Source organism: Mchenga conophoros, linkage group LG6 (genome assembly GCF_057382185.1).
Source record: "Mchenga conophoros isolate Kocher_MC1m ecotype Shallow Benthic linkage group LG6, M_conophoros_male_GT1.1, whole genome shotgun sequence".
NCBI lineage: Eukaryota > Metazoa > Chordata > Actinopteri > Cichliformes > Cichlidae > Mchenga > Mchenga conophoros.
The window spans coordinates 13,757,523-13,778,234 of record NC_140531.1 but is presented as its reverse complement, the minus strand read 5'-3'; the positions used below and the strand labels follow the sequence as shown (position 1 = coordinate 13,778,234).

Sequence of the window (20,712 nt, the reverse complement as noted above, 5' to 3'; positions counted from 1 at the left end):
ATGCGGAGGAGGAGGAAGGTCCTGGACACATCAGTGGCTTATGTGCGTGGAGAGGAGAACCTGGCCGGCTGGAGGCCCAGAGGAGATAGCCTCATCCTAGAGCACCAGTGGGAGCTGGAGAAGATGGAGCAGCTGCAGGAGGTGGGGCCTTAAAAGATTCATAAAGAAATAAATCTGTTTAATATCATTGAGGGAAAAATGACTTTTCAACTCAAAGAACAAAGTGCTATTCTAAAAAGTTTTTTCTTAGAGTACAGACTTTACATGACTAACCTCCCCTCTTCTCCCCACCTCACATTCGCCCCCATCTTTCGTCCAGGTGGAAAAGACCCGTCACCTTCTGGGAGAGGCGGCTCCCGTGGGAACAGCTCCCACCACCAAGTCCCTGAGTGAGTCTCTGTCCCCCAGCGTGAGCTCCGGCACTCTGTCCACGTCCACCTCCGTCTCCTCGCAGATCTCCAGCACCACCTTTGAAAGCGTGAGAAGGAGCTGGCCACCAAGGTGAGAAAAACGTGGGCTTAGTGGGCGTTCTTGTTGCTGCCTTCTTCCTTCTCTGCTCGGAGCTGATCGGTCTTGTTCCTGTTGTGTTGTAGTGCCTGCGCCTTCTGACACACACCTTCAATACTGAATACAACCAGCTGGTGAACAGCATCAGTGACTGCAAGGTGAGAAATAATACAAAGAAATAAAAAAATAGCCTTTCTGTGTCACATCAGGGAGTTCCTATATTGACGTCTACCTCATCCTGCTGTTGTTTCACTTCAGCTTTCTCTCATCTCACCGATCGGACGTGATCCATCCGTGACGAGCTTCAGCAGTGCCACCCTCAACCCTTCCTCTACCTGCCCCTCTCTCGGACTCCCGCTGTGGCTCCATGGGCCAGAAGTAAACATATTTTTAGGAACATTGACCTCGATCTGCAAACGGTTATTGACAGGTTATCTATTTGATTCTGACTTGGTGTGATTTGTGTTAAAGGACCCCTGAGAACAGCTCACGTGCCTCCAGTCCCTCCTGCTCAGACTGTGAAAACTTCCCGATGGTTCCCACTCTGGAGACCTACCTTGCGCGGGCTGCAAAGAACGAGTTCCTGAACTTGGTGCCTGATATTGAAGAAATGCGACCAGGGTGAGTAATGCCATATTAACCCAAATACTGTCACTATGACATGTGTCTCACAGACCAAATGTAAGTCGACACTCATGTTCTCTAGTTCAAGCAGAAGTGATGTGGATCGATTCAAATTCCTGAGCCTGGATGATTTCAGCTGGAAACAAACCAACTCTGCTTCTTCCTCAGATAATTCAATTTTATTTATATAGCGCCAAATCACAACAAAAGTCGCCTCAAGGCGCTTCATAGATAATAATAATGGATTGGATTTATATAGTGCTTTTCAAGGCACCCAAAGCACTTTACATTTACAAGCCATTATTCATTCACTCTCACATTCACACACACTGGTGGAGGCAAGCTACGGTTGTAGCCACAGCTGCCCTGGGGCAGACTGACAGAAGCGAGGCTGGCATATCGCGCCATCGGCCCCTCTGGCTAACACCAGTAGGCCGTAGGGTAAAGTGTCTTGCCCAAGGACACAACGACCAGGACAGAGAGCCCGGGGATCGAACCGGCGACCTTCCGGTTACAGATACAGAGAAAAACCCAACAATCATATGACCCCCTATGAGCAAGCACTTGGGCGACAGTGGGAAGTAAAAACTCCCTTTTAACAGGAAGAAACCTCCAGCAGAACCAGGCTCAGGGAGGGGCAGGACCATCTGCTGCGACCAGTTGGGGTGAGAGAAGGAAAACAGGATAAAGACATGCTGTGGAAGAGAGACAGAGGTTAATAACAGATATGATTCAATGCAGAGAGGTCTATTAATGCATAGTGAGTGAGAAAGGTGACTGGAAAGGAAAAACTCAATGCATCATGGGAATCCCCGGCAACTATGCAAGTTGTAAACAGTTGTAGGATTAAAGATTATTGAATGTACAGAATGATTATTTACACAGAGCTATACAGTAGTGCAGTTAAGATAAGTGAGGGTGTAGATAGTTTCTACAGAGGCTATATAAAGTGCTGGTGGTTGTGAGTGGTGGTTCACTCCATGTTATTATTGTGTGTTTGAGGGTACAGTTGTCCATTGTGGGGGTGTGTATGTTCAGTGCATGAGTTTAACGTGGGTCAGATGTCAGGAGGCAGAGTTCAGGAGTCTGACAGCTGTGGGGAAGTAGCTGTTCCGGTACCTGGTGGTCTTAGTCCGGAGGCTCCTGTGGCGCCTCCCAGAGGGCAGGAGGGTGAAGAGTCCATGTGATGGGTGACTGGGGTCTTTGATGATTTTCCCAGCCCTTTTCAGACACCGCTTCCTGTAGATGTCCTTTATGGCAGGAAGTGGTGCTCCGGCGATGCGCTGGGCAGTTTTCACGACCCTCTGCAACGCCTTCCGGTCCGAGGCAGAGCAGTTCCCGTACCAGACTGTTATACAGTTGGTCAGGATGCTCTCGATGGTGCAGCGATAGAAGTTCACCAGGATGTCTGAGGACAGGTGGTTCTTCCTCAGAGTCCTCAAGAAGAAGAGGCGCTGGTGAGCCTTCTTGACCAGCTTGGAGCAGTTGGTCGTCCAGGTGAGATCCTCGGAGATGTGGACTCCCAGGAACTTGAAGCTGCTCACACGCTCCACAGCCGTCCCCTTAATGTGGATGGGTGGATGTGGGTCAGCATTCCTCCTGTAGTCCACGATGAGCTCCTTGGTCTTCTCGGTGTTAAGCAGCAGGTTGTTTGTGTCGCACCACTCAGCCAGACGATCCACCTCCTCCCTGTAGGCGGCCTCATTGTTGTCACTGATGAGGCCAATCACCGTGGTGTCATCTGCAAACTTAATGATGGTGTTGGAACCATCAGCAGGTCTGCAGTCGTGGGTGAAGAGGGAGTAGAGGAAAGGGCTCATCACACAGCCTTGTGGTACACCGGTGTTCATTGTGATGGTAGATGAGCAGTGGTTATCCAGCCGGACATGTTGGGGGCGGTTGGTCAGGAAGTCCAGTAACCATTTGCAGATGAGGGAACTGATACCCAGGTCTGTCAGTTTCCTGATGAGTTGTGAGGGGTGGATTGTATTGAATGCTGAACTGAAGTCTATAAACAGCATTCTGGCGTAGGTGTTGTTGTTGTCCAGGTGTGAGAGGACAGAGTGCAGTGCGATGGAGACTGCATCCTCTGTGCTCCTCTTCTGGCGGTATGCAAATTGGTGGGGGTCCAGGGTGGGGGGGAGACAGGATTTGAAGTGTGCTAGGACCAGCTGCTCTAAGCACTTAGCTATTTACAGTTCATAACAAGAGACAAGGCACCATTTCTCTCCTTTGTGTTCCAGTCATCACAGCAGATTAAACTTTTAAAATATTTGCAAATAGTATAAAGAAATATATAAAGAAGTAAAACAGTAATTTATTAATACTTAGAAATACTAAAACTTACATTTGTCAGCAAAAACTGCCGCCATCTGAACCGAAACGTTACAAACCAGCTTACCCACAATCTGTGTATTTTTCTATGCTGGCTACTTAAATTGGCATCCAACAAGCTATTTGCTTTAATCTTTTATTAGACAAAGGCTGACTGGTTAGTTCAAGCTTCAACTGCATCCAAAGGACTGAAAATGTTTTAACACAGTGACTGAACTTGATTGAAGTCTCCGTAGTTTGTTGAATCTGTTTCGAGTGACTTATTTTCACAATTCCAGGAATTTTTAAAAGGCACCAAAAAGCATTACAACGCTGAGCTCGAGTCTGTGGACTTCAAAGGAAATGCAGAGGAGGCCAGGGTCCACATCAACAGCTGGGTGGAGAAGCAGACACAAGGTAAGCATAATGTAACTTTAAATGATCTCCACTGTAAATCCTTGGGGATCAGTTGTGTTGTGTTCAGTTGAGACATTATTACCGGATTGTCCACCGTCCACATTATTTTCTGTTTCCAGTTCTTCCAGTCTAATTTCTATTCAGTATTAAGCAGCACTATCTCTGGGTTTTACTGTTTGGTTTCATGCTATTAATAAAACCATCACAGCAGTATGTTGCTGTAAATAGCAGGCCAATTCTTCTATTCTTATTATATTATGTGATGGGTACTTCTACTTTGATCACTTGTGTCTTTAACATATTTTTATTTTTCAGGCCCATTTAGGATTGGCTGCTATTGATTCTATATCTTTATATTATCTTAAGTGCAGCAGGAAATTCATTCATTGTTTTTATAAAAGCGCGATACAAATACAGGCCATTTATAAATCTACCATCTATAATAATAGGATACAAGGACTTTCTATGAGGGTTATAGGACTGTGGTGCCACCTGCTGGAAATGAGACATCTTAATCCCATTATTTTTGTAGGAGCCATTTTTGGGTTGATACCTCATGTTGCCGCTAGAGGTAACCTTTTTAAGTTTCTTTTTCTTTCTTTTTTTTTTTTTACTTTATTTAACAAACAATGAGTATACAACATACGAACAGATGAAGTATACAAAACAACAGAACATGAACACAAAAAGCCAAGAGTAAAAGAAAAGGGTAACAATTATAAGAATACACATACATGTATTGTTTTGAGAGCCTTTGTGTTGGTGGAGTCTGATATTGATTGTATGTACATTTCCACATCCTTAAAATAATGACAGAAATATGGTGTTTTGTTAGTAAACTTACATTTATGGATAAAAAATGTAGCTAAAAGTATGAACAAATTCATCATAAAAAACATTTCTCATACTTCTTGGGGAACTTAAACAAACAGAATAAAACATTTTCCCATCGTAAAGAAAACTCCCTTAAAATATGGACAATAACAAACCTGCTAAATTCCTTCCAGAATCTCTGTGTAAAAGAACAGTACCAAAAAAGATGTGTCACAGTTTCTGGATGATCCCCACAGAAAGTACAATTAGTATTTATGTCCCTTTTAAATTTTACCATGTAGTGACTGGCTGGATAACATTTATGTAGAATTTTAAATGAGACTTCTTTCACCTTATTTACAATCAAATATTTATGGGGGACCATCCAGACTGTCTTCCACTTGATATCTGGAACATATCGGTTCCAATAAGATGTTATATATGGGAGAGAGACGATATCTTCTTGGAATAAACTACGTATTCTCTTATTGCTGTTACCAAGTTCCTGTGAAAAGCAGATTTTTCCTATTGGTGACTCAGCTGGATCAGAGAGAGTGACTGAGGTAGACATCGAGCTGTCAGTGTTTTTATATAACATTAAAGTCCCTGAGGGTGTGGCACCAAGCACCACTGAGGATTCCACCTTTTTAAGTTCCTGTATGGTAGGTTTATGTAAGGTATTTAAGGTGGACGCACGTAATCAGCGTCAGGTGTGTTGTTAATCATAAGAAGGCAAAACGTTTGTGACCGCTGCACTTTTATCTTAAAATGTTTGGAACAAAGACCAAAAAGGACAAGATAAGTACTGCTGGAGTTATTGGACTGTTTAATTAATTCATGCATACCAGAAGCATCGCGTCACCCCCGCTAACAACCTCCTGAGTGGCTTCTTTCTTTTTTTTTTTTGCCTGTCCCATTTGGTTCTTTAGCCGTCAGAATATTTGTCTGAAGACCAACAAGGATACCCAATGGATTTATTTTGCCAAATGGATCATCGCGGCATTGCCGTATTGGTCCATTTGATCGACCTTTGTTTTTATTATTTATTTTATTTTATTTTCAGTTGTTACAGACGGGACAGACATGAGTGAGGGATAGGAAAGGGAGAAAGAAAGAGGAAGGAAAAGAAAAACAGAAGGGGAGAGGGACAGTGAGAAAGGGGGAAAATAAATAAATAAATAAAATCTCCTGGATCACCTGTTGAGAGAGAAAGAATAGAAAACAAGCAAAAAAAACCAAAGCAACTTTCTAAACACAACACCATCGCATTAATCTAGCTAAGTGTAAACAGCAGTAAATACTAAATATTCAATGTTGTTGTGCAGCACGCAGGACAGACAGCACACAATGTGCTTTGAAGTAGCAGCCAAGAAAGGTGTAATTTAAGTCTACGAGCAGTGAACACCCGTGTGCACACCTGTGTGGATCAGCGCGCTTGTATTCAAATGGTTTCCACATGTAATGGTCTGCAAGAGGATGTAGCGAGCCATAGCCCCGTCCCCCAGGCCATGAAGCAGGCATGGAGGAGATCCAGGCCCCAGACATCCAGAGGCCCCAGAGTGCGAGAGCCCAAGGAGGACCACCGGAGGGGCATCCGTGCCACCCTCATGGGAAGGGCTGAGGATCCCCAGACGAGGCGTCACCCAGTAGCCACCGAGCAGAAGCTAGAGGGAGCTGCACCGGCGTGCCCGCCGGCTCTGCCGGCAGCCAGCTGTGCCTCAGTGGCTTCAAGCGTAGGCTTGAATTTTGTTCAAGCCTACACTTGAATTTTTGTTTTTTGTTCCCTGTTATACTGATCATAAAGCTTTTTCCCCCTTTTTTTAAAATAAAAACCATCTTGCTGTTGCCCTGTTTTCTGATTTTATAGCTGAAGATGTTGTACAGTAACTAGTGCATCTTTGGTAATAGTTAATAGTTTTCATAAATCCTTTTTACCAGATAAAATCAAGGACTTGCTAAGCCAGGATGCAGTGGGTAGCCTGACGAAGCTGGTTCTCGTGAATGCCATTTACTTCAAGGGCAGCTGGAACACGCAGTTTAAGGAGGAGAAGACTGCTGATGTGCAGTTTCGACTGAACAAGGTAACAGTGCAGAAAGGCAGCATAGGATGGTGCAGTTATACTTTGATCTGTCATACTACAAACGAGCTGTGGATTTTGCTGAATGAGAACATGAAGCCTGGAGCTCTGAGGGGATAAAATCGTGCTTTTAGGACGATCACTTTCCAACTTTATGCAGTTATGCAATGCAGTTTATTATTCATGTAATATCCAATAAGTTCTCAAATCTCAAACAACAGCACATCACAAACTTCGACTAACAAGAACAAGTTGTGTTGTGACGTGTGCTCTACATCCAAATCCACTCAATGGCTGGAATAAAACCATGACAGAACTTTTTGAGATCATTTTGAGACTAAACACAAAAAACATTTCTCTTGTCTCCCCTATTTTTCAGAACGACACTAAGCCGGTGAAGATGATGCAGCAGAAAAGTAAATTTCCTTTTGCGACCATTCCTGAGGCCAACTGCAAGGTAACATCATCACTTTCAGCTTATTACAGGATTTCACCAGCATGATCTAAAACTTGTCTTTTACAAATATCAGCCTAAATTTCTAGATTAGGAAGTCAGATCATCTTTGATGGAGTAATAAATAAAAACAATGTTTCTGGACAGATTCTTGAGATGCCGTATAAAGGAAATGACCTCAGCATGCTCATATTCCTGCCTAATGACATAGAAGATGATACCACAGGCTTGGAAAAGGTAAGATGCACTTACCAGTACTTTAATGTCCAGTTTCAATCAGACAAGCTAGTGACACTGTATCCACACAGCTGGAGAAGGAGCTGACCTATCAGAACTTTGTGGACTGGACTCGCCCAGACATGATGAGCCCCAACGAGGTTGATGTCAAGCTCCCTCGATTTAAGATGGAGGAGAAGTATGACTTGGAGAAAATCCTGACCAACATGGGAATGGAGAACGCTTTTGACATCTACAAGAGAGACTTCTCTGGTGAGAAATATTGCACCAATGAGACACACTGAATCAATTATACAGTTATATTGAGAGCACAAAAACTGCAAAACATCATCTGGTAAAGAAAAAAAACACAACTGATTTCTGGGCTCTTCATCTACTAGGAATGTCTCCAGCAAATGACCTGATAGTGTCCAAAGTTGTCCACAAGGCTTTGGTGGATGTAAATGAAGAAGGAGCTGAGGCTGCTGCTGCCACTGGGGTTGACATGGAAGTCCGCTCTATAATGATTCCCGCTGAGTTTGTTGCCGACCATCCCTTCATCTTCTTCATCCGACATAAACCCACCAAGAGCATTCTCTTTGTGGGCCGGTACTGCTCACCCGAGTAAACACGAGCTGACATTGACATGAATTAAACATAAAACATTATATACAGTATAAGATTTTGTAAGGTAAACCTAGTTCATACAAATGAAGTAAAGAAAAGTTATTAAAACAAAACGTGCCTTGCTGTTTATTCTTTCAGTGTCCCACAGTAGCACATTTCCTGCTAGGAAAATGTCAGAAGTCACATCATTTCTGTAAATTGGGAAGTAACTGTAATACATCAAGTCACCTCTGTCTCTTGTTACCAGGACTTTTTAAAATGAATGGTGCAACATGGAAAGAGGCCCTACACAAGAGTTTAGCTTTGAGCTCAATATGCGATGATCCTTTCAGCCATGACATCTCTGACATGGGAAACCAGGGAATTTGATTAGAAAATGGTGAAGGATTTTCTTTTCAGTTAGAAACTGGATTTGTGTAACATGGTGGTGAAAACCCCCCAAAGAAAGCAGCATATGATCAGTCGCTATATTGCATTTAATACAAATGTCCTTCGTGTATCCTTTGAATACAGAACAGATCATTTCTGATATCTATGAGTAAACCCAACCAGCACGTGTCCCAAAAGACCCCACAGTGTTTTTATCTGGCTTTTCCCTGACAGTTAGTGGACACTGACAGATGTGTGCTGAATATGAAAGGACACAAAAGAACTAAAGAAGGTTTGCAGGGTTAAAAACAAGAACTACATGAAGGTTGTTTCATCCTGCTGTAACTTATGACAGAAGCATCTTTTGTTTATTTTTTTATTTATTTACACAAAGACAGATGTTGAAATAACAGGAGTAACAGTTTAATTCAATTGAAATCAGTCCAATCGTCTATAATGAAATTATTGTTTTTCATTAGTTGGCAAAAGATGGGGGTTGTTGACGGCAATTCAGTGAATGCAACAGGGGAGGACGCCAGTTTGGATGGAGGGGAATCAGCAGGACAGATGAGATTTTGTTTAGGAGTCGAGTAGTTGTGTGAATGAGGAGAGGAGAGCACATTAGACTGCTGAGAGACGGGGAGGTAGTCAAGCACTGACCACATGTCTTCTTGGATTTCAGCAAAACAGATGGGCTCATCTCGGTCTTGAAATAATTCAACTCGGGGTTGAACTGATGCAGTTTGAGAGGCATCTACAGGAGAGGCAGGGGTGGGTGAGGGCTGCTGAGACTGCGCAGTGATGGGGAGGGGGTCAAGCTCTTCCAGCACTGACAGCAGTTCTTCCTCACTGTCTGCGACAAAGGCTTCCTCTGTCTGGAACTGAAGGGCTGCAACAGGGGAGTCCAATGAGTCCTGCTTGAAATATCTGGCTTTCTGGTCGTTTGAAAGCGACTTCCACTGTGGACAGAAGATCATAAGAACACACTGTGAGCACTGCTACTACACATAACTACAGGACAGCTGGGACACATGCAAAAACATGAGCAGACAACATTAACAGATGCATAAATGTATGCAGAGTTACACACTTACTCTCTGTCCCACCACTGCATTTACGGCTGCACTTCCAGGGATGTTGAGTTCAGCAATGACCTTTGGCCTCTGCTCTTTGAGATAGAGCATGAAGGCATTTGGCGGCTTCTTGACGTATGGCCCATCTTCATCCTGCTGGGCTGGGCACTTTCTTTTTCTTCAGAAATAAAACACAGAGTAAGAGCACATGTTAGCACTGTGTACAACTGTGAGGGAAGCAGTTCAAAAACACGAGACAAGCTGTAAAACTGAATGAAATCAGGCACCATTAATGGATCATTACAATAATTCCTGCAGACATCTGCAAACAAATGACAGATACTTGCAGATCAGCAGAGCAAACTTAGTTTGGAGTGGAGGTGTTAGGTGGAGGAGCAGGAGTGACATAATCATACATCTGTACACCGTTCCTACACAGATGAAGGGAGACAGATATGAGATAACAGGAAGAAGTTATGAATATAGAGATGTTCAGCAGCTGTGTTCACTCCAGTGTTTGTGTGTTTTACGTACAGTACTCCAACAGGACGCAGGTTCTGGAGCACACAAAACACACAACAGGTGATGAGACAAGCTGCAATACTATCATCTATCCACTAGGTGGAAGAATTGATCAGTAGAAAGAGGAGATGTGCTCAAAACGACATTCATACATAGATTTATTCTTCTTAGTTAGTCTTAAGAATTAGGATTCACTGACAGTGAAGAAGTTTCAGACGTGCACTCGCGTTTCCCCTTTTGCCTTTTCCTGCTCCAGCCAAGTCCTCCGCCTGCTCGACATCTCTCCTATTACCTTTTATTACGCTTGCACTCATGCCTTTGCCTTTCACCACTTCAAAACTGCGCCTTCTTCAATATTACCTTCATATGCTCTCTTTGCTTTTCGCCTTCCTCACTACACTAAGTACCATTTTTTAACGCTGTGTACTCACTCTTGCTAAGTACATGTGAACAGATCTTGAAGAAAAAAAACAAAACAAAACATACTTTTCTTTTCTCTTCTGATACTATTGAATGATCCTAACAGAAAAAAACAGAGTTAACACTGACTTAATAAAAAAGTGTTATATTTTATCTCAGATAAACTAGTCAGTGTTTATTAGTGTTTGCTCAACTAGAAGTCTTCATAGTAGCATCCACACATCAAGTCTTTAAACAAATAATGAAAGGATAATGAAAGAAAGTTTAATGTGAAATTACTGAATTATATGAAATGCCAGAGTGTTTTTCTTTAAACTACTTGGGACACTGCCTTTTAGTGATGTCACTAAAAGGCAAGGTTCTAATGTTGTGTTGCCATAGACTCCGGAGTTTACTTTTAAAGCTCACTTACAGAACTGACTTATACAGCTTAGTTAGAAAAGTCAAGCATCCAGACATTTGAAGGACTATTCACTCATTAAGGTGACATTTTCTATTTTAAAAGTTCTCAAAAAATTAAGATGAAAAAGGAAACAAGAAAAGTTACGACTGAGGCAGATAAGAAAGATCCAGGAGATCAAAGTAAGTAAAAAAAAAAAAAAAAAAATCCCCCAAATAACAGAATGTACATTTCTAACAATGTTGAGGCTCTGTGTATAAAATGATTCATTTTTAGAGGATTTAAATCCTGGTTTTGATTGAAACTAACCTGAGTGCAACATGTCTAATCAAAGAAAGGTTACTGGGGCACTTTGTCTTTTGGTAAAATAATGTGACAAGTTTATTCTTGGACTGAGCAGTGAAAACAGAGCAACAAGTGTCATCAGTATCTAGACTTAGTAGACCTAGTATGGTGTGTTTTTTATCAAAAGGATAAACTTGTTATTATATTGTAAGCAATACTAATTTAAAATTCAATGACATCAAAATCCTTCTAGTCCTGATGTCGAGCGCTCTTTTTCACTAATGTGTTGTTGTTGTTTATAGATTGTAAGAGCAGGATGGCTAAAAGAAAGGCCAGTCCTGAAAAAACGACCCCCATAAAAAGAAGGAGGGTCACTGAGCAGGCTGGTCCTTCCACCAGCTCAGATGCTCATGTGGTCGGGGGAGTTAAGCGAAAGGTCCAACAAGATGAAGCGGGGACAACCAATACAGCAAAGAAGCGTAAACTTCTTGAGCATGTGAGCGGTGACAAGGGGCAGGCATCTTCCTGGTTGGACACTGGTAAAGGTAGGCTAATTAGTTGAGTGAGGGGTAGATTAAGTGTACATCTGGTTGCTAGTTTGAAGATATTAGTGTTTGGGAGATATTTGTGTCTATTATCTAATAAGCTGACGTGCTTTTGGTGTTTTCCACATCTGCAGACTGCAGCATAGAGATTTCAGAGAGCTGCAGTAAAAACAAAAAGGCTGGCAAAAGGAAAGCTGCGGGAGACACCAGGGACCCACCTAAGAAAAAGAACGTGGACCAGGACAAAACCAAAACCGTTGCCAAAAAGTCAATGGCTGAACAGAAACGTAAGTAGCAAGCAGCTTAGCTTTTATATTCAGGTGAAGAGCAAAATGAACATTTAGGGTACAGCAGAGAGTAATTTGTGTGACAGCTGTAGTAAAACCCAATTTGTGTTTGTCTGTTTAGGTGACTTCCAAGCGAGATACGTGGAGGAGCACCGGCTTGGAGCAGGAGGATGCGGAGCAGTATTTGCTGGCTACCGCATAAAGGATCATTTACCAGTAAGTGTTCAGATGGTGGTAGTAAGACAGGCAGTAATGCAGATAAGGGATAATATCGTAAGCTGAGATGTATGCTGTTTTACACCTTTAATGATGTCATACTGAGGAAATGCTCATCAATGCCCTGTGTCTTTTAGGTGGCCATCAAACACATCCCAAAGGGGAAAGTGTACTGCAAAGTGAAGGTAAATGTGCAAGACTTGAATTGTTTTTACATTAGTGGATTGCATGCAGCGTTCACCTGTGGAACGTCTGTGCCTCATCATCCACTTTGTTGAAATATTTCAGGATGATAACGGGAAGAATGTGTCAGTGGAAGTTGCCATCATGCTGAAGCTTGCAGCTGAAGCAGATGGATCAGTGGAAACATCAGCCCCAGTGTCTCTGTTGGAGTGGTTTGACTTTGGCAGAGAGCTGATCCTGGTGATGGAGAGACCTGTCCCCGCTGTGGACCTGGATAAATACATAGAAGAAAATGGAGGATTTTTGCCAGAGGACAAGGCCAAGGCAAGTTGACTTGCTTTAGAAGAGTCTTAGACTGTACATCATTCAATCAAAGCACAGAGTATTAGAGAAACAGTAACCCATTGATTGATTATTGTCTTTTTCATCGTTTCCAGGTAGGGCTGGGCTATATCATACCATTCACGGTAATACCGGTGTAATTTTGGGCAACGATAGGAAAATGAAATATCGCGCTAGAATAGGTAAAACGCGCATGCGCAGTGCCTATGTTTACATACGCAGATGGCGGTGACGCAGAAAGAGAAGAGCAAAAGTGGATCGTTGAATGAAACGGATGAACCAGAACTGGTTTGTAAAAATGCTGCAACTTTAGTGGTGTGGAACTGGTTTAGCTTTCGTCCGTCAGATACACAACAAAGCACGATTTTTGGTAGCGCATGCTAGTGGGCCGCCGTTATTACCGTGTTGTTTGGAAAATACGGCACACTTAAAATCAATCCTTTGATTTTTCTGAAACTCGACAGTGCCCCTTATAATCCCGTGTGCCTTATGTATGAATTCTGGTTGTGTTTACTGACCTCAAAACGATTTTATGTACACGGCGACTTTGCTAAGCTACAAAGCCGCACCGCTCGATGGATTGTCGGAGCATTACGGCTATCGTAGGCAGGCGCCTCGCGGAGTGATACGTACTGCACCTCAACGTGATATTACCGTATTGTGTGTGAATAACCTCTTTTTAAGCTTTGTGGATATTTTACATGGTTATGCTGAGGATATGTCGGCCAATTTCCACTGGAAATGCCTTTTGGTTAAACTGTCAGCAAGGAATTTGCATTTGCACTGTTACATTTTTATATAACTTTAATGCACATAAAAAAAACAGCTGCTTGTTTAAGTGAAAATACATTTATGGGGTTTTTTGCACTAATAAAGTTGTGGAGTTGTAAAGTATTTTGTCTAGTGTCAGTTATATCGTCAGTTATATCGTTATCGCAACTTTTCAAATGTATATCGTGATAAATATTTTTGGTCATATCGCCCTGCTCTATTTCCAGGTCATTCTGAAGCAGCTGGTTGATGCTGCGAAGCACCTGGAGGATAAACACATCTTTCACCGGGACATCAAGAGTGAGAACATTCTAATTGAGACCGGCTCAGATGTACCGCGTGTTCGTATCATCGACTTTGGACTGAGCTGCTTTGTTAAGGAGCAGTCGCAGTACCGCGTCTTCTATGGTAACATATTCTGCTCTTGCTCTTCACAGATGTCACAATTTTCGCCTTTTGTTTTAGAAGAAATTGCAATTGTGTCTGTTTATTAGGTACAGAAATTTACTCCCCTCCCGAGTGGTACGGGCGCAGTTGCTACAGGTGTGGACCCACCACGGTATGGCAAATGGGAGTGGTTCTGTACGAAGCGCTTCATGCCGGGGACTTTAACACCACGAGCTTCCTCAAAAAGCGCCTGAAATTCAAAAGACATCTGTCCAAAAGTAAGAAAACGTCACACTTCAAGACTGACTGATGGCTTGGACCACTGGAACTATCATCTTCATGTTTTTTCTCTTTCCTTTCTTTCCAGACTGCCGGGATTTCTTGGACGCCTGTTTAACCAAAGTCCCGGAGACGCGGCCGACGCTGGAGGAGCTACAGCATCACACTTGGCTGAGATAAGCCTATCACACACACACACACACACACACACACAAACACACACAATTCAGAGGTTATCATTTATGTGTGATGTATGAATTACCTTTCTTTTTTTCAGGAAATAATTTTTTTTAATTGGCCCACTTTAAATTTCAGTGTTTTGGAATTCCTGTAACCCCCCCCAGCCATCCCAGGAAAGGGGATCTCTCTTTGAATGGGCTTTCCCGAGGTTTCTTCCCGTCAGTCTGGCCCCCCCAGGGGAGTTTTTCCTCGTCTTCATAGAGAGCTTGGGCTGGCTCAGGAGCTCCATCAAAACTGTCTTTATTTAATTACTCTAATGTAATCATATACTTTAAAGTAATCAAATAAAAGACAGTAAAAATCTGAAGACTTGAAGTAAACGTCCATTAAAATAAAACTTGTTTAATTCATCTTTGCTGAGGATACTGTGTTATTACTATTTCAAGGATTATGTCAGAACACCGGATACTGGTACCCATCCCTACCCATCACTAGGGAACAGAACAAACCAGACATCAATTACAACAAAAATGACACTGACCCAGCCAGCATAACTTGTCTGCCTTAAGAAATGTTTAGCAATATTACAAATTGGGTGATATGCCTTAAAGTAGCTTCTCATGTGTTCAGCATTGTCAAAGGCTACATTTTAATTAAAACCACAATCTAGTAATGTTCTGTCTTTAACCTTCCTAATTTGTTTTTTGTCCTAACCTAACACTAAATTGCCAGTGAAAACAAAAGTTACATAAATAAAGAAGAGTAAAGAAAATTACGGTCTTTTTTATTGTAACAGTTTACCAGTGTACAGTTTGGTTTGTGACATATCTATCTAATAGACTCCAATTTGTGCATGTAAATGGAGAGTCCTCTTCACACACTGAGGTTAATTATGGAGTTCCACAGGGTTCAGTGCTAGGACCAATTCTGTTTACATTATACATGTTTCCCCTAGGCAGCATCATTAGAAGACATAGCATAAATTTTCACTGCTATGCAGATGACACCCAGCTCTATCTGTCCATGAAGCCAGATAACACACACCAATGAGTTACACTGCAGGAATGTCTTAAAGACATAAAGACCTGGATGGCCACTAACTTTCTGCTTCTTAATTCAGATCAAACTGAGGTTATTGTACTCGGCCCTGAAAAGTTTAGAAATATGGTATCTAACCAGATTCTTACTCTAGATGGCGTTACCTTGGCCTCCAGTAACGCTGTGAGGAACCTTGGAGTCATTTTTGACCAGGACATGTCCTTCAACGCACATATTAAACAAATATGTAAGACTGCGTTCTTCCATTTGCGCAACATCTCTAAAATTAGAAATATCCTGTCTCAGAGTGACGCTGAAAAACTAGTTCATGCATTTATTGTGTGAATGTGTGTGTGAATGGGTGGATGACTGGATATGTAAAGCGCTTTGGGGTCCTTAGGGACTAGTAAAGCGCTATATAAATACAGGGCATTTACCATTTATTACTTCCAGGCTGGACGACTGTAATTCATTATTATCAGGATGTCCAAAAAACTCACTGAAAAGCCTTCAGCTAATCCAAAATGCTGCAGCAAGAGTCCTGACAGGGACTAGAAAGAGAGAGCAGATTTCTCCTGTTAAATCCAGAATTGAATTCAAAATCCTGCTCCTCACATACAAGGTCTTAAATAATCAGGCCCCATCTTATCTTAATGACCTTGTAGTACCATATCACCCTATTAGAGCACTTCGCTCTCGCTCTGCAGGCCTACTTGTTGTTCCTAGAGTATTTAAAAGTAGAATGGGAGGGAGAGCCTTCAGTTTTCAGGCCCCTCTTCTGTGGAACCAGCTTCCAGTTTGGATTCAGGAGACAGACACTATCTCTACTTTTAAGATTAGGCTTAAAACTTTCCTTTTTGCTAAAGCATATAGTTAGGGCTGGACCAGGTGACCCTGAATCCTCCCTTAGTGCTGCAATAGACGTAGGCTGCCGGGGATTCCCATGATGCATTGAGTTTTTCCTTTCCAGTCTCCTTTCTCACTCAGTATGAGTTAATAGACCTCTCTGCATTGAATCATATCTGTTATTAACCTCTGTCTCTCTTCCACAGCATGTCTTTTATCCTGTCTTCATTCTCTCACCCCAACCGGTCGCAGAAGATGGCCCCGCCCCTCCCTGAGCCTGGTTCTGCTGAAGGTTTCTTCCTGTTAAAAGGGAGTTTTTCCTTCCCACTGTCGCCAAAGTGCTTGCTCATAGGGGGTCATATGATTGTTGGGTTTTTCTCTGTATCTATGAAGCGCCTTGAGGCAACTTTTGTTGTGATTTGGCGCTATATAAATAAAATTGAATTGAATTACCTGAGGAAGAAGCAGAGTTGGTTTGTTTCCAGCTGAAATCATCCAGGCTCAGGAATTTGAATCGATCCACATCATTTCTGCTTGAACTAGAGAACATGAGTGTCGACTTACATTTGGTCTGTGAGACACATGTCATAGTGACAGTATTTGGGTTAATATGGCATTACTCACCCTGGTCGCATTTCTTCAATATCAGGCACCAAGTTCAGGAACTCGTTCTTTTGCAGCCCGCGCAAGGTAGGAGGTCTCCAGAGTGGGAACCATCGGGAAGTTTTCACAGTCTGAGCAGGAGGGACTGGAGGCACGTGAGCTGTTCTCAGGGGTCCTTTAACACAAATCACACCAAGTTAGAATCAAATGGATAACCTGTCAATAACCGTTTGCAGATCGAGGTCAATGTTCCTAAAAATATGTTTACTTCTGGCCCATGGAGCCACAGCGGGAGTCCGAGAGAGGGGCAGGTAGAGGAAGGGGTGAGGGTGGCACTGCTGAAGCTCGTCACGGATGGATCACGTCCGATCGGTGAGATGAGAGAAAGCTGAAGTGAAACAACAGCAGGATGAGGTAGACGTCAATATAGGAACTCCCTGATGTGACACAGAAAGGCTATTTTTTAATTTCTTTGTATTATTTCTCACCTTGCAGTCACTGATGCTGTTCACCAGCTGGTTGTATTCAGTATTGAAGGTGTGTGTCAGAAGGCGCAGGCACTACAACACAACAGGAACAAGACCGATCAGCTCCGAGCAGAGAAGGAAGAAGGCAGCAACAAGAACGCCCACTAAGCCCACGTTTTTCTCACCTTGGTGGCCAGCTCCTTCTCACGCTTTCAAAGGTGGTGCTGGAGATCTGCGAGGAGGCGGAGGTGGACGTGGACAGAGTGCTGGAGCTCACGCTGGGGGACAGAGACTCACTCAGGGACTTGGTGGTGGGAGCTGTTCCCACGGGAGCCGCCTCTCCCAGAAGGTGACGGGTCTTTTCCACCTGGAAGAAAGATGGGGGCTAATGTGAGGTAGGGAGAAGAGGGGACGTTAGTCATGTAAAGGCCATAGGTGAGGGTAGGGACGTAGATCGACCGGTAAATTGAGAGCTTCGCTTTTACACTCAGCTCCCTCTTCACCACGACGGACCGGTGCAGCGTCCGCATTACTGCAGCTGCAGCCCCAATCCGTCTGTCGATCTCCGGCTCCCTTCTCCCATCACTCGCGAACAAGACCCCGAGATACTTGAACTCCTCCACTTGGGGCAGGAACTCATCCCCGACTCATCCTATATTTCCGTTTTTATATTTCTAATGTTTGCCTTGTTTTCTTCACTGTCTAGTCTGCCTCTGTCTTGCCTGTATGGATGCATTTACACCGAAATGTCCCCAACAAAGGATGTTTTAATTCACCACTATTCCAGTGAAACACGAGTCTCCCATCTTCCTGCTACCAGTCTGGAGTTTTTGTTCACCAAAGCACACACCAACTTCATACTGACGGACAGATCACTGCCCTTTTGCCGCCTTGTCTGACCGTGTTTTGTGGCTGTGGTTCACTTCACCTCACTCTTCCCCATTCTTGTCATTAAATCAGGCTGTTCTGCAACCATGGCAGCCATTCACTCTATGGCTCTATTCATGGTGTATTTTACCCCTTCACCAAAGGCCGTTCTCGTTTCCAACATTATATTTGCAGTGTTAGTCTATCTATCAATATCTGCGGAGTATTTTTTTTAACGAGTATCCTATTTTCTAAAGCACAGCATGTAAAGGGTAGCTCGGTTAGCAGGATGCTAGCATGTAGCGCTTAGTGAGACACGCCTCAGACGAGTTGAGCAAAGACCCCGTCTGTGTACTTTATACGTGAGCAACGGATTTAAATAAAATTAAGGTTTCAAAAGACAAACTTGAAGATAAAAATATATATATATACTCACCGGAGAGCCGCCAGGGTTTGCCGCTGCCATCTTGGCGCTCCTAAATTCAAAACTGCCTCTGCAGTCAGGCAGGGGAGGCGTGGAAATTGTCTTTGAGTTAGTCAAACGTTTTCCTTAGTTCGAGTAGATGATAAAAAAAATAATAATAATAAATGGGATTTTAAGTAGGACTAGGCGTTCTGTAATGATCTCTATTTAGGAGAAAAACTTAATCACTCACCTTTAAACAGCTCTCTTTTAGGAGACACACTGCTGGCTAACGGTGTCATGTGATCAAACAGCGTAATTTAATTGGCTGAGAGCCACTCGACTCGATCTGGTGCTGATTGCTCTGGCTTGGGTCATTAAAGTTCATCACTTTTGCAGTTGAATTTTTGCAGGTGAATTTTTGCAGGTGAATTTTTTTCAGGTGAATTTTTGCAGGTGAGTTTTTTTCAGGTGAATTTTTGCAGGTGAATTTTTTGCAGGTGAATTTTTGCAGGTGAATATTTTTGCAGGGAAATTTGGAGGATAAAAATTCAGTGTCATAAATTCAATGTCTAAAAATACTTGAATTCTGATGATACTATATTTCTTCCATAACATAGCGCCCAGAGTCGGCGATTAGAAGAAGGTCATTGAAGACTCTTAGTAGGGCAGTTTCGGTGCTGTGACGCGGTCTAAATCCAGACTGGAATTTATCACTTATACCGTTTCTCTCTAAGTGGGTCTGTAGTTGCTGAAGCACTATTTTCTCTAAAACTTTTGACATGAAGGGGAGTTTAGAAATCGGCCTGTAATTTGATAGAGTGTTACGATCAAGGCTACTTTTCTTGATAACAGGTTGCACGACTGCATGTTTAAAGACAGTCGGAACATAGCCAGATGACAGTGATGAGTTCATTAAAAATAAGATACAGGACCCGATTGTATTCAATGCATTCTTAATGATACGAGAAGGAATAATGTCATGCAGAGAATTTGAGCTTCTCAGGTTATTAATTATTTCCTTTAAAGTCGAGAATGACACAGGTTCAAACTGTTGAAAAACCGTTGAACATTCAGAAACTGGGGCTTGATTTACTACTGGAGAATGTGGGGCCCTTAACACCGAGATTTTATCTATAAAATAATTTAGAAATTTTTCGCAGAGGGCCGGGGAGGCACCCATCGAAACGTCAGAGCAGGGATTAACCACTGAGTTAAAGATTTTGAACAGAACTCGAGGATTGTGACTATTAGTCGCAATAATGTTTGACAAAAAAGAAGTTTTTGCCATTTTGGCAGCCTTCTGAAATTTAGACCGGCTCATATGCAGGATGTCAAGGGACACCTGAAGTTTCCATCTCCTCTCAGCTCGACGACATTCACGTCTAAGAGCGAGGGTGGATTCATTTAGCCAAAGTTGGCGAGAGGTTTTACGGCGTTTGGTCTTTACTGGAGCCACAGTGTCCAAAATAGAAGAACATGTAGAAATAAAAGAGTTGACTACGCCATCAACCGAGAGAGGTGCATTACTGATGTCATCATAACAGAAAGAGTTAGCAAAGGCCGCAGAGAAAAGGGCAACAGCCTCAGAATTAATCAGACGCGATAGGCTCAGTGGACCCTCAGAGTTCAGTTCCATATTGCATAACTGAACAATATGAATACAAGCATGCTGATCCACACAGGTATGCACACAGGTGTACACACGGGTATTCACAGACGCGGACTACAGCTTTCTTGGCTGCTGCCTCAAAGCACATTGTGCGCTGTCTATCTTGCGTGCTGCACAATATCGTTTATTATTTAGTATCTACTGATATCTACTGCTAGCTAGTTTATTGTGATGGTGCTGTTTTTTTTTATTATGTTGCTCTTTGTTGTTTGCTTTCTCTTGTGTTTTTTTTCTCCATACAGGTGACCCAGGTGTTTTTTTTTGTTGTTGTTTTTTTTCTTTCTCCCCCCCCCCTTCTCACCGTCTCTTCTCCCCTTTGGTTTTCTTTCTCTCCCTCTCTTTCTTTCATTCTTTCTCCCTGTCCTATCCCCCAGTCATGTCTGTCCCGTTTGTAGCAACTGAAAATAAAATAAATTCATAATTATAATAAAGGTCAATCAAATGGACCAATATGGCAAGGCCATGATGATCCACTTGGTAAAATAAATCCGCTTGGCATCTTTCTTGG

The 20,712-nt window shown here is 42.7% G+C and overlaps 3 protein-coding genes, 1 long non-coding RNA gene and 1 pseudogene across 5 annotated transcripts; 3 read left to right on the top strand and 2 right to left on the bottom strand.

Annotated features, from left to right (window-relative positions):
* LOC146572276 (leukocyte elastase inhibitor-like) lies at nucleotides 1-8,162 on the top strand. Its single transcript, XM_085278480.1, has 9 exons — nucleotides 1-141; nucleotides 320-501; nucleotides 1,116-1,128; nucleotides 3,744-3,861; nucleotides 6,613-6,755; nucleotides 7,132-7,209; nucleotides 7,354-7,443; nucleotides 7,515-7,695; nucleotides 7,824-8,162. The coding sequence occupies exons 1-9, from the start codon at nucleotides 1-3 to the stop codon at nucleotides 8,048-8,050; spliced, it is 1,173 nt and encodes a 390-aa protein (XP_085134606.1). The 3' UTR covers nucleotides 8,051-8,162.
* A 654-nt stretch (nucleotides 8,163-8,816) lies between these two features.
* LOC146572272 (uncharacterized) lies at nucleotides 8,817-18,834 on the bottom strand. The gene is made up of 5 exons (XM_085276307.1): nucleotides 18,786-18,834; nucleotides 18,566-18,678; nucleotides 17,448-17,647; nucleotides 9,513-9,669; nucleotides 8,817-9,377 (listed from the first exon to the last, which is right to left on the bottom strand). The coding sequence occupies exons 1-5, from the start codon at nucleotides 18,832-18,834 to the stop codon at nucleotides 8,847-8,849; spliced, it is 1,050 nt and encodes a 349-aa protein (XP_085132433.1). The 3' UTR covers nucleotides 8,817-8,846.
* LOC146572273 (uncharacterized) lies at nucleotides 9,935-16,732 on the bottom strand. The gene is made up of 3 exons (XR_014892688.1): nucleotides 16,646-16,732; nucleotides 12,408-14,310; nucleotides 9,935-10,048 (listed from the first exon to the last, which is right to left on the bottom strand). It is a non-coding gene; the product is annotated as an uncharacterized LOC146572273 (long non-coding RNA).
* LOC146572275 (uncharacterized) lies at nucleotides 10,847-12,247 on the top strand. Its single transcript, XM_085276306.1, has 4 exons — nucleotides 10,847-11,015; nucleotides 11,421-11,663; nucleotides 11,798-11,950; nucleotides 12,072-12,247. Exons 1-4 carry the CDS (start codon nucleotides 10,955-10,957, stop codon nucleotides 12,230-12,232), a joined length of 618 nt encoding a protein of 205 aa, XP_085132432.1. The 5' UTR covers nucleotides 10,847-10,954; the 3' UTR covers nucleotides 12,233-12,247.
* LOC146572274 (serine/threonine-protein kinase pim-2-like) lies at nucleotides 13,574-14,711 on the top strand (annotated as a pseudogene). Its single transcript, XR_014892687.1, has 2 exons — nucleotides 13,574-14,127; nucleotides 14,217-14,711. The product of XR_014892687.1 is annotated as a serine/threonine-protein kinase pim-2-like (transcript).
* Nucleotides 18,835-20,712: the final 1,878 nt, after the last annotated feature.

Coding starts and splice junctions, on each gene's coding strand:
- LOC146572276 (XM_085278480.1), top strand. CDS start 1: ATGCGGAGGAGGAGGAAGGTCCTGGACACATCAGTGGCTTATGTGCGT. Junction 3,862..6,612: donor GGTGGAGAAGCAGACACAAG/GTAAGCATAATG, acceptor CCTTTTTACCAG/ATAAAATCAAGGACTTGCTA. Junction 7,210..7,353: donor TTCCTGAGGCCAACTGCAAG/GTAACATCATCA, acceptor GTTTCTGGACAG/ATTCTTGAGATGCCGTATAA.
- LOC146572275 (XM_085276306.1), top strand. CDS start 10,955: ATGAAAAAGGAAACAAGAAAAGTTACGACTGAGGCAGATAAGAAAGAT. Junction 11,016..11,420: donor GAAAGATCCAGGAGATCAAA/GTAAGTAAAAAA, acceptor TGTTGTTTATAG/ATTGTAAGAGCAGGATGGCT. Junction 11,951..12,071: donor GTCAATGGCTGAACAGAAAC/GTAAGTAGCAAG, acceptor TTGTCTGTTTAG/GTGACTTCCAAGCGAGATAC.
- LOC146572272 (XM_085276307.1), bottom strand. CDS start 18,834: ATGACACCGTTAGCCAGCAGTGTGTCTCCTAAAAGAGAGCTGTTTAAA. Junction 18,679..18,785: donor TAAAAGAGAGCTGTTTAAAG/GTGAGTGATTAA, acceptor ACTCGAACTAAG/GAAAACGTTTGACTAACTCA. Junction 9,378..9,512: donor ATGCAGTGGTGGGACAGAGA/GTAAGTGTGTAA, acceptor TTCTGTCCACAG/TGGAAGTCGCTTTCAAACGA.